This window comes from Epinephelus fuscoguttatus, linkage group LG10 (genome assembly GCF_011397635.1).
Source record: "Epinephelus fuscoguttatus linkage group LG10, E.fuscoguttatus.final_Chr_v1".
NCBI classification, from domain to species: domain Eukaryota; kingdom Metazoa; phylum Chordata; class Actinopteri; order Perciformes; family Serranidae; genus Epinephelus; species Epinephelus fuscoguttatus.
The window spans coordinates 14,718,753-14,731,706 of record NC_064761.1 but is presented as its reverse complement, the minus strand read 5'-3'; the positions used below and the strand labels follow the sequence as shown (position 1 = coordinate 14,731,706).

General features: G+C 41.2%; 1 protein-coding gene across 2 annotated transcripts in view; it reads right to left on the bottom strand.

Annotated features, from left to right (window-relative positions):
- Positions 1-12,954, bottom strand: part of LOC125895800 (collagen alpha-1(XXIV) chain) — a 115,279-nt gene that overhangs the window by 79,158 nt on the left and 23,167 nt on the right. For both annotated transcript variants that reach the window (XM_049587911.1, XM_049587910.1), the window contains exons 4-5: positions 8,521-8,574; positions 5,713-5,766 (exon numbers count right to left, since the gene is read on the bottom strand). In XM_049587911.1, coding sequence (XP_049443868.1) covers positions 5,713-5,766; positions 8,521-8,574 — 108 coding nt within the window. The remainder of the gene's footprint in view (positions 1-5,712; positions 5,767-8,520; positions 8,575-12,954) is intronic.

Genomic DNA, 12,954 nt, shown 5'->3' with positions numbered 1-12,954 from the left:
ACATCTGCATGCATATATGAGATAGTTTACCGCATCACAGAAACACATCCACCCTCCAAACCTGTGACATTTCACAGGTATCAGGCAACTGACAGGTGTAATTGAGCTCAGCTGGAACCTCATCAAGGGATGCTCCACCCGTTACTCTATATAAAGGCGTTGCCACATCACACGTGTGAGATACCATGGCTGCTTTACAGCATCTTCTCATCGCTAACCAACAGCGTCGCCGTGTATATGTAAATGCATTTGTGCGTCAGCACTTCAGCCCACTCGACATGCTGTCAGACCGGGCTGTCCAGATGAAGTACCAGCTGCCCCGTGCTGAGATACAACGCCTCATCAACTAGTGTCTCCACACATCCCGAGGGCAACCCGGTGCAATTTCGCCCTCAGCCTGGAGGTGCAGTGCCTGGCTGCGATGCGTTTTTATGCAGTGGAGAGCTTCCTGAAAGTGGTGGGAGACGGCACCGGCCTCAGCAAGGCGTCTGTGTTATTTTGTTTAAATATAATACATTTCCTCATGGTTCTCTTACCAAGACTACTTCTTATTTAGTTGTAGTCTTGTTTTTATTCTGAAAATAGGTCATTAACAAATATTTATCATCTTAGTTTTTCATTAGAATTATTAGAACACACATACACATGAGCAGCAGGGAATTAGTGCGTGACTTACAGTATGCGCTGATTAAGTGGTGGGTGATCGATTTGCCTGACATCGATTGATTTAGTTTCAGCACCACAGTAGTGGCCAGCTCCTGTAAAGAGCTTCTTAAAGAGCGATTTTAAGAGCAACCCTAAGAAGGGTATTAAGGACGCATCAGGGAAATACTCGTATCTTAGCAACCCTTCTTACCAAAGACGTTCTTAACTGTGCTCTTAAGTCTTAAGATCGCTCTTAACTGGGAAACACGGCCGTGTGCGCCATGCGCGGGCACGCGGGTACACACATACAGGTTTCGATCCGCAAGTGTTGGAGATAAAGGCTTCCCAGCCAAACTGTGGTCCCAGCGCGCATGCGCAGCTCGCGCTGCTAATGGTGCTCACAGTATGAATGGGTAGTGGACAAAAACACGAATATAAACAGCAGAAATGTGGGAAAAATGCAAAAACGGCATTGTGGCTGTCTGCACATGACCAAGATGAAAGCCTATGTGCAAGTTCAGAGAAGTAGGTCAAAGCAGTGAGGAGAAATAAAAAGATAAAGTCCGCACACCAGAAGCTGCTCCTTGTACAATTTATTCATGCATTGTAGTTGTAACGTTTCCAAGCAGTGAGGAGGAAAACGGATGATGACGGACGGATGGAGGGATGGACGGAGGGAGGGACAGAGGTTTCTCCATTTAATAGTAGGATATCTTCACTGATTGTTGAGAAATGTGTGCATGTGATCAGGTCAGGGTGGCCCTCTGAATACAAACCACAATAACAAAGATTTTCAGCTTTGAGGTGCTAAGCCATTGTTTGACACCTTAGATCCGTAAATTCTCCTCAGAGAATTTTGAGCATCATATTTTCATAGTTTTGACTGACAGCCAATGAGGCGTAAAAAAAGCTTGGGGGTGGGAGAGCGGAAATTCTACCACAGCATAAAACCAGGCTTCCTTTATGTTTGAGACAAAAGTCAGCAGTGCATGAAGCAGACTGAAATGCTCTTCTTAAGACCTGCAAGCATATCGTCATAACATTTCAGACTGTGCTTAAAACACACATCAACTAAGCTCAGCATCAGGGACTATATTTCTCTGTATTTGTCCTAGAAACCAAACACATTTCAACAGGGGATCTTTTCCCAAACTGAGACAAAGAGTCTCTCAATCTCTATTCCGCCTCCACAAAGGGGGTTGGGGTGGAGAATGACTCACCGACATGTCACTACGGTATTAGATACGCCGATTTTGGTTCTGTGTGTGTGTGTACACACCAATGCCGTTGTACACGCTGAAAGAACAGAGCAAGCAGGTGGCCCCATATTTCATAATAACCAATCAGACACCCTCAGCCAAAGGTGCACAGTGTCCCAGCAAGGTCAGAGGTGACATAGAACAAATCCATCTATCTCCCTGTGCAGAACATTCCTCTCTTTATGTGTTTGGGGTGAGGTTGACAGAGAGATCATAATTCATGAAAACAACTTTCATAAATTTGTGTTGTTTTTAGCAGTATACGTACTAACTACAATTCCACGTGAGGAGCTAACCACTTTCACATCATAAGAAAAAAGGAGGGGAGGGTGGACCATCCACTTATCCTTTGTTTCTGCTTCTATAGCATGACTGTTCTCCCACTGACTGCATGGTGTATGCAGCCACTCTGTGGTAGCCAGTCAGGACCACAATCACCACAGCCATCTGCACGGAGCTGCCCACATCCTTGCTCAGTTTTACCAATGTATCCTTTACATCTGGTCCCATGCTGGGAAAAGCTTAGCAGAGATTTGACTTTCTGTCTTTATTTTTCATTTTATATGAAGTCAGTTTCACGTCTAATGAGCCAGGACTAGCACAATCGTGCCCTGTGGTGAAAACCCGGGTTACTATGATCTAGGCGATGGGGTATGTCATTTAGGGAACAACCATGCTTGTCCTCTCAAGTCTTTCCTACTACACTGTGACAACACACTGGCTCATTATTATCACTCTTTCCTACATCTGGCTGTCTGGTTTAACCCCACTTGCACATGCTCTGGGCAGCAGAGATTGGCTCTTTAGGGAACAACACGTCATTTTCTGCTATAATTGTTGCCATTTGATAAAAAACGTTAACTACAGCAGATTAGACTTGAGCAGTTGGGCAGTTTAGTGACTTGGGGACATCAATACAACAGTGTCTTGTAGGGCAAGCAACATGAGCTGCAGAGGTCTCCTGATGAGATCTACCAACCAAGCCGAAGTGAGCCTGGGACATGCACAGTGTGGGTTAGGGTTTTAGTCGGGCCTATGATATTTAGTATACTTCATGTAAACATTAGCTGTTAGTGACCATGATTTCAATATTTAACTTGATACACTGAATACAACAAATGTAGGTAATTCTGTCATCACATACACCGAACTGCTCTGCATCTGACCCCTTCAGCCCCCTCTCCCTCCTGAATTACACATAAACACACATGGAGGAGTGAGTGCCCCAGCCTGTCAGCTAGCATCAGCTAACTGTTGTCACTGTCTCTTTGATGGTTTTTCATGGAGAGTATAAATAGTAAAATATGTAGGGAATAATTTAACAGTCCCCAATATGTCTTGTTTTTGAGTCCTTTCCTTTGTGGAATTAGCAGAGATTTGAAAAAAACTTAATGAAATAGCTTTTATCATGTTGTTTTTCTGATAACAAAAAAGTGTTAGTAAAAAAGTATTAGTTTTTATTTACTGACTGTTATCTTTTAACTGTTAATTGATATGGTTGTTCTTGAGTATGCAGTGGGCTACAAAATGCTTATGTGGATCTGATGACTGACTAACAATAAATGGAAAATGCATTACTGCTATGTACTGTTTAAATTGCTCTTTAGTATACAAAAAATATATATACAAAACAGTGAAGAAACATATTCGTGTGCAGGCAGACAATAATATGGCTGTAAACAGATGATGTTTCACCCGCCCAGGAGAAGAGATGGCTCTCAGTTACAAATGACAAAAACAGACAGTTTGATCAAAAGGAGTCAAAGGCTTGGCAGCAAGCTGAAAACAATGCCCTTTGATTTCCTGTAGTAACCACATTGCCATCTAAGGCTTGTGGCTCCATTTCTCTAGCTGGTGATTGGCAGGCCAGCATGTACAATGGCAGTACACTTCCTCAGGCAGTAGGGAGAGCTCAGACCTGTCATCCCCTTCTTTGAAATCTTCATTTACTGTATAATAATGACTCCCAAATCCAACCAACCGTGCCATTATAAACAATGGTGCTATCACATTTATCACCACTTCTTAGGCAGGAAATTATAGGTTATGAAAGTACATGACTTTGAAGACTTTGACTTTGGGTGCAGACTTCTACAATGTTCAATCAACCATTTGGTTTCCCCAAGCCCCAAGTGTTTTGAGCGACTGGCAGGGTTATGATTTTCTTGAATTTCACAACAGAATCCTTTGTCTCTGCAGTTCAAATTCCATGTAAGCAGAATACATATGGAGCCCTAAATTAAAAGAATACATGACCACGGAATTTCCCATGTCTTTAGGCATGCAGTATTGCAAGCATATGCACATTTGTTTCTCAATTTATCACATTAGAAAGGGCTAAAAAGCTACATTCTCTAGTAGACTTGCACCGATTTATCGGCAATGCTCAGAATCATGTGATCGGCCATGACCTGCGACTGGCCGGTCAGTCTAAAATATGCGGATTTAAAACGCCGGTCAAATTCCCACCGTGCTGCATGATTGACATCGCATATAGCAGCGCACACACACACACAAGTGCAGCTCAGGCTTGAGCGATGTGAGGAAGGAGACCTCAGGGACACACTGGTTTGGGTAGGACAACTATGGAGTAAATGATCCCGGCCAGAGAATCAGGGTCAAGAGGATACTTTAATTTTCAATGCAGGAGGTTCACAAGTGTAGTGTGAGTGTGTGTGGTTCTGAAATAAACAAAAGGAAAAATAGCTTTACACTCAATTCTTACTAATATGCATATACAATCTGTAAACATGGGCTTCTTCTCACCTTAATCATTCATGCACACACATCAAAAGAGAGAAGGAGAAAGTTGTTAATTGTCCGTCCCGCTGCCGCACTGTGCCGCTTGAAACTAACGAGGCACGTGTCTGCGTGCCGAAAATGCACGTGTCCGCGTCCGGACACTTACTGACGGGAGCGTTCTCACAGCAGCGGCAGCCTGTTCAAATGTGCACCTTTTTTCTCGTTGTTAAAATAAGAGTGTCGGCCAAAATTGGAATCGGCCATCCAAACACTCTGCAAATCGGAAATCGGTATAGACCCAAAAAAATTGTAATCGGTGCAAGTCTATTCTCTAGCCAAGTTCATCATGGTAACATACGAGGAATTGCACTGTAACTTTAAACTAGCACCTTTACAGTTTTATTCCAACATTGGTTTCCATAAACTACAATCCAACAAAGACTCTGTAAACATTTATATGTTATTCATGACTACAAATGCTAATTTGTCCGTTCTGTGTTGATAATCATCCGTATCAATGTTCCCCCCGCCCCCAAGTCTTTTGCCACCAACCTCATCCATCATTATATCTTTGAGAAACACTTCTAATATAACCAAAAGGCATTTTTTTCAACAAATAAAAACTGTGCATTTTATCAAGTATGTCATCAGTTATCCAGACTTGTGATGTCACCTATTGGCCCAGCACAGACACTGTACATGTCACTGCTATGAGAAAATGGTCTCAGAGAATTCAATGAAGCCTAGCAAAAGTTGAGGCAGTGCACTGCAGTCACACTTATTGGCTGATCAGCATCAACTGTTTGCAATATGCTTTACATTAACTGGCTGACACACAGCTGTGTGGCTACTATTGTCCAATCATATTCATGCAGGTGTGTAGCATGGACTTTAAAACCCAACACTATTACTGCTTACTGAGTATGCACACGCCAATGCTTCATTCAATTGGCTGATCCAATTCAATTCATCTGGCCCATCCACACCCACAAATACGAAACAAAACCCTGTCCGGCACTCTCAGGGAGCTGTTAATGTCTCCCTTACATGGATGAAGGTCACTAACCTTAGGCCCAGGTGGTCCGGGCTGTCCTGGGCTTCCATGTGGACCGGTGGGACCCTGGAAAAAATGCAAACAGAGAGAGAGAGAGAGAACAGTAATAACTAACTGCGCACTGTTGACAACAACAGAGAAAGACAGAAAGAAAATCAAGGTTGTCTTTATTATTAATTAGTGTTCTCTAGAATTTGCGATTACTGTGACTTGCTTTTGAACCACGCTTGATATCTTACAATCTGGAATTTCATAAAGTCTGGCATGACCAATCACGGAAGCTCTACTACAACTACCTCTGTTGGGGTCCAGAGACAGACTGATCATCTGAATTCCTTGAAAAACACAGGTATGCAATGAATGTACTACCATACATGCACACTTGCACCTAGAACTAGATGTGCATGTTCATATGCACACACACAGATACCATAAATACACTACATTCCTGCACATCTGTACTCCTGCTGCTTGCAGACCACACTTTCTCTGCACTCCAGCCAAGAGCCAGGAAGAAGGCTCTCCCTCTATCTGTCTTATGCTCTCTCATCCTCATTTTTAATGTCAGTAATCTGGGCCTGGTTTCTACAAGAGAATGCAGCTCATAGAAAATTAAAGAAAAAGTCATTATTTAGTTGAATGTTTTGGTAAAGTGTGACGAGTGTGTTAATTCATAAATTATACACTTTACTTCTCAAAGACAAAATTAACCCATGTCAATGGGCAATTTTGTGATGTTATATGTAGTTGGTCAGCAATTACTCAACAGTGAAAAAAGGTTGCCAATCAGCAATACAAAAATTCACTGCAGGCTTTTCCTTGATAAAATACTTGATTACTGTATCAATCACCGACTCAACACTTAAACAGTCTCCCCTTCAGAGATTGTTTAGAATAAAAGAACCTTTGAAGTAAATTGGCCTGTTTCCATGACAAACCGTGAAGCGTGGTTCAAAGGCTCATACTCTGATAACGTTAACAATTAGAGGCAGAAAAATAAGTCTGCTGCTCTGTGCTGAGACAGCAGACACGACCACAGTATTGCACGCTGCCCTCAGCTTCCCACCACATAATGATTCCAAGCCTCCCTCTGTCTCCACTTTATGACTTAGCCTATGGGGTTAAGAGTATGTTCTGTATCAGCTCTGTGCTTTCCAAGGCATGTTTCACTGTCTGCCACCTCTCTCTGTCTGCCAGCCTGTCTTCCTGTCTATCTGCTTTCTAGTGTGCCTGTCACACTCTGTTATAATACAGCAGAGCATAAGGCCGCATTCAAAACAACTTCACTTTGAATGCTGCCTGTCTGTTAATGCCGTTGGGTGCCAACACAGGGGGCTACAACAAAACAAAGCAGGTTCATCCAGCAAAAACTTGGAACCCAGCTCAACTCAACACGCCCCCACCAACACAACCCCCTGCACTGTTTACAGGGAAAAGAAGCAAAAAGGAAAATGCTACATCTGTTTGTTACTTTGAGCTAATGTAGACAGTGAACGAAATTGTGAATGAATTCACAAAGACAACCACACACAATTTACATACAATATACAAGGAGAGAAACAACTCTGCTTATGCACATAAACATATACTAACCACATTTTCCTGTGCTAATAAGTAATGGCTTGTCATGATCATTATTCTGACACATCAAACAACTTCATTGTTTGATGTGGTGTAAAAGCAGGTTTTCAACAAGTAATCAAGCAACGGGTTACTTTTATTGCATGTTGTTGTCAATAAACACTGACAAACTGTAGATATTTACATTCCCTGGATTAAATTACCCATGAAGACATTGCTGTGCAGGGTACAGCTCCTACAAAGACCAAGAGTGAACTATTTATACACCTTTGCTCTTACACATACCGCTTCCATTTAGTTAAAATGTGTCTTGTTCTGTTTAAAGATGCCTCCAGGGCCTGTGGCATGATCGCAGCATTGCATCATGACAGCCTTGGCAGTTGCATACAGTGTAGTCTCAAGATCAGAGTGGAAATGCATTCTGTGCCGCTGAAGCTGCGGCTCGTTGCAGCTGGTTTCATCTGGAACAGTTTGGTCACTCAACCTCAGTGCTCTAAAGGTGCGGACAAGTAAACAACGTTGCCTGCATCCTCAAAGCGAACTATCTAATTGCTATGAGCCTTTACAAAGCAAGGCTTGTTCCTGAGTTTAATCACGCTAACCACAAACACGTCTGTCAGTGCCTTTTTCCCGACAGTTGCAGCTGGATTGTGATGGTAAATACAGGCAAATCACATGTGGCCAGTGCCTGCAGACTGCCATAACAACAGATGAAAAGAAAAAAGCCTTCAGTTAATGCGTTAGTGCTGATGATTAGCAAGTTTAGTGCCTTAAAGGCCAATAAACCTGACCTTAACCTCTTTTTAGTGGCTCAGAGATAAAACCACAGTACGTTCTGTGCTAATGATGGCCCTTGAAGAGTGGCGAGCATCTCAACAGATGTTTTAATAGACTAAATCCAAACAAAATAGCACTTTTTGTACACTGTTCGTTTCCCTTTAAAGATTTTCCACAAGATATTGATTTTCATGTTATCTGGGATCAGTCCATCAACTAAAATTATATGTACAGATAGAGAGACTACACCATATAAAGGAGTTTTCCACTGCATGTAGAAATAAAAGGCATCTTTTAATGAAAAGATAAAATGACAAACAGTAATTTTATGGGTAAAGTATTCCTATAATTGTATGCCACTATCACATACAGTGAGATGGGCAGACTGATTCTCCTGATCAAGAGAACAATTACTTTACAGAATGCTCCTTGTGTATTATCACCTTTGCGCACGTTACTCACCCGAGAACCTCTTTTTCCTGGAGGACCAGGTAAACCAGGGGGACCAGGAGGACCCTAAATCAGAGAGACAGAGGGACAGGGAGAGAAAGAAGGGAATGTTGTAGAGAGAGAGAGGGAGAGAGAGACAGAGAGGGAGTGAAGGGGAAAAAGAGAGAGATAGAGTAGGTTAATGGCAAGCAATAACATGCAGTTCACTGTCCAGGCCTCCGCAATGATGAGTATGTGCTATATTTATGTAAGAGTTATGAAGTTCAAAGACAGGAGCCAAGTGTTTTCAACTAAGAGCTCTATTAGGAATCCCTGAGCAGAAGGGTCGAGTTACATTCTCAAGATGAGACGGACACCACCAGCCTTTGGTCAGCCTTTGGGATTAACATAATCCTCCGTCATGAAAAAACATAGCATGAAACTTATGGAACAACTGCATGTCATGTTCTAGTAGATTTGAAAATCATATATTGGACAGTTAAACTCAGTCTGAGTCCAATGTGTTTACGGTTTAGTAATATAATTTATTAAATAAATAAATACTATAATTTTCAAATCTATACAGTTTCGAAATCTGAACAATATTACCTGAGAATTTTGTGAAAATATGATTTTATTACAGGCCAATTACTAATAATATTCATTTATCAACCAGCTCTAACTACTGCCACTCAATACAAAAATGCAAAAATACTTAGTCAGATCTTGGAGATTAGGCCTGTAGAACTAGATGGCTTTAAGTGGCTGATTGCCAAAATCTAGTCAAAGAGAAATAACCAAAAAAGAATAAAGTTCAGAAAAATTTGGTACCTCTTGGTGGAGGGCATTAGCTAATGCACTGAATTCATTTGAGGTGCAAACTGAATGAGAGATACTTACATTATCTCTCACATTTCTCTGGAATCAAACCAGGCTGAGGCTCCACTCGATTTGTTAAAAACACTTGTGATATTGTGTTTTTATAGGGTGTGAGACTAAATTTCCATTTTTAGTGGCACATAGAAAATTCTTAAGGATCATAGGATATGAACCTTCTCTGCAACATGTAAACAAGATTTTTGTATTGGATATTTCATGTGTAAGTCCATACTTCTGATTAATTGTAATTGCTGCCGGCATATTTTGTCAATGTACTGGTGTGTCAGTACTGATCTGTAGTGAAAACATGCAGCTTTGTTAAATAATGCGTTGGTCTCCTCCAAAATTAGTTAGAAAACAGAAGACAATAATATCTGGACACTCAAAGGGCATGAGAACAAACAAAGCAACAAATAGATGACTGAAGTTTTTCAAAGAACAGTCAGCTGCCTTCACTGAAATGTGCAAATTATTGCTGAAGGGGATTTTAAATAAAATGAATGATGAAAATCAGGACAATCATCGTTCTGAAAATCAGGAGTAAATTCTCGGTCAAGAGTAAATTCATTCGCTTGAGAGAAGGGATGCACCAATCCAATACTGGTATTGAATATCATTCCTAACACAAACAGCTGGATGGGGTATCAGTGACAATGGGGTTCATCTGTTCAATTCAATTAGGCTATATGTTTACGTGTGATTACACTTGCACGTACTGCCTCACGCCAGCAAACTGGTTAGCTGAGCTAACTACAAACATTTCAGCTGCTTGGAGGTACGGTATTTCATGCCTGCTACACCAGCAAGTTGTATGGCAACTTGGAATATCTGTAAAGTCAAGTCACCTTGCACAATTTATTTCAACAATAAATAACAACTGAGTACATTAATATTTATGTTTGGATTTGTTACATTTTGTTTTACAGTTAGAAAAGTTATGTTCAAGTTAAGCCTGATGTTTCCCTACACATAAAAGTGAACCCAGTCACTTCCACATACATTGAGGCATACAGCTTATCATTTTAACACTGGTACTGAATACTCTGTATCGGCCGAAACCCAAAGCCTAGGTATCTGTATCAGGACTGAAAAAAATCGGATCAGTGCATCCCTACTTGAAAAGAGAGATTTATTGATGATTACCCACTTAAACAGCAATTTCCACCACTGGATAACATTAAGGAGTCAGGAGGAAATCCCCTTCTGGTCAAGGAATCTATTTGTTCCTTGGGCTGTTCTGCTATTCCCCAGTGCCATTCCCCTAAAAAACAATCCAACTATAAAGTACAACATTTACACTTTTAGATGAAAACAGGCATTGTTCTGTTATTTAGTATTTTGAATTGTTGCTATAGCAAGAGATTATAATGGGGTGCTCTGCAGCATCCTTAGCCCCTGTAAGAGCAGTAGATGGGCAAAGTGGGAGACATGAATAGAGAAACAGCTGTTTGTTCCTCTAGACTCCCACACACAGACACATGGAAACTGTGAGCACACCACCGCCTTCGCCACAACAACAGGGCCTAAAGAAACCAAGGCACTCATGCAACAAAATGATAATATTCACATGCTTCCTCTTTGTGGCCAAGACGAAGGTCAAATCTTTCCCAATGGACTCAATTCCAGAAGTCCATTTTCTGTAAAGCTGTAGGGCAGAATGAATCATCTTTTGAACTTTGAACATTGTGTGACATTTACTTGAGCTGAATAGCCCCTGTATTGTCACCCTACATGCCGTCAGTAGGCAAGCTGCCTCCTGTAGGTCGCTTAAAGTCCCCCTCAACTCAAAAATGTATTTTTCTTATTTTTATGACCCTTATAATGTCTGACCTTGACTATGTTGACTTGTATTTGTGCAAAGAGAGGTGTTTTACATTCTTTCATTGAGGGTGGTGATGTCTGGGCATTTCCCTAAAATCTGAGATTCAAAAATACGCCAGGCAAACTAGAATAGGTACGTCACTAATACGAAAGCCACTCTCTGTCTTATACAGGAGACACATGATGGGAGAACAGACTTTGACACAACACCAGCAAACAAGCCTGAAACCTCCAGCACTGAGTGACTTGTCAGTACAGAGAGCAGAGATCGCATGAGCATAGTGAAAGTTTTGACAGCAAAAATTGTAGACTGTGTTGTTTCCAAATATAAAACTGACCCTGGCGATTCCTTCCACTACCTACCAAATACTCCATCGTAGCAGATATTATTATATGTTTCACAAACATCAATGCTGAGTCAGCCACTGCCAGCTAGCCTATAAGCTAACAAACAACATAAACAAGAGATGCTGACTACCCTTAACATTCTGATTCGTCTGCTAGCCGCTGATTTTGGTGCATAACAGAATCCTCATGTGAGTCTGGGTCTGACTGAAGCTCAAATACATATGGCTGAATCTCTCCAATGTTTCCTCTAAGGCTAACAGCTCTTTCATTGGACAACGTAAGCAGCGCTGGGGAAAGCAGAAAGTGATAGTGAAACTTACCGCAAGTAATTTCTCAATGCTTCTGGCCCCTTTTAACTAGGCCTACACATGGGATTTTCAACACAGCAGTGGAAGATGCAGGGTTATCCAGAGAAAAAGGTTTAACCTCGCTCAAGTTCTCACCCCCCACCAAACTGTGTATTGGTTAATTACCTTATAACACAACCAGCATAACATAATGATTTTTACTTTGATAACTTTGCAGGGCTGTAAAATTTGCCTCGTAGTATCGTGAGTGTTTTGGCATCTGTCAAACATTCAGATTCATTAATGTATTACTCAAACTGTACTCCTAGATCATATTTCATGCTCTCAGTGCCTGCAGCAACAAATCCACACAAACTAAGCACCATGTCTATTTTAACACAGATTGCTATTTTTGATCTGAACCCCCATTTATCCCTCACGTTCTGGTTTAGCTGAGCTGATAGTGAATTTTGACTTTTGGTCTGTGTTTTTGAGATTGCAAAATAATGCCAGCAATATGTACACAAGTTATGTATAAGCTTCAGTTTTAAAGAACAACCATGCTCAATCATGTTATGTAACAGTTAAGTGGATATACATTTTGTCTATGGAGCAACTGCAGCACAGTCAAATTTAAGACCCATCAGAGGACAACTCAAAATAAAATATCTGACAATAATATCCACTTTACCGACAACCTACTAAATTAGCACTTCTGCTGTAGTGCGTAACTTCTAGTTGGGTGCTAAAACACAAATTATGATCACGGAACATCTACTGAGACCAAAAGCAGCCCATATACATGCCACTACTGCTTATGTAAAACTGTGAAATACTTCCCCTGAGGAAGTAAAACAGCTTGATTTGAAGTTTAAAGCTACAGTCTGTAACTTTAATAAAAATAACTTCTGGCCATATTTGCTGAAACTTTCACTACATCCACAGTATTAGATGACAGATATTGTGTGAACAAAAACCACTTCCCTTCTACTCCTCCTCATCCTCTTTCTTTTCCAGTTGCCTCTACTGGCATTCCCATGAATCTACCACAGTACACTGAAAACAACCAATCAGAGCCGAAAAGCCTCTAATGCAGCTGTCAATCATGACAACCAGTGCTCTTAAACTGAGG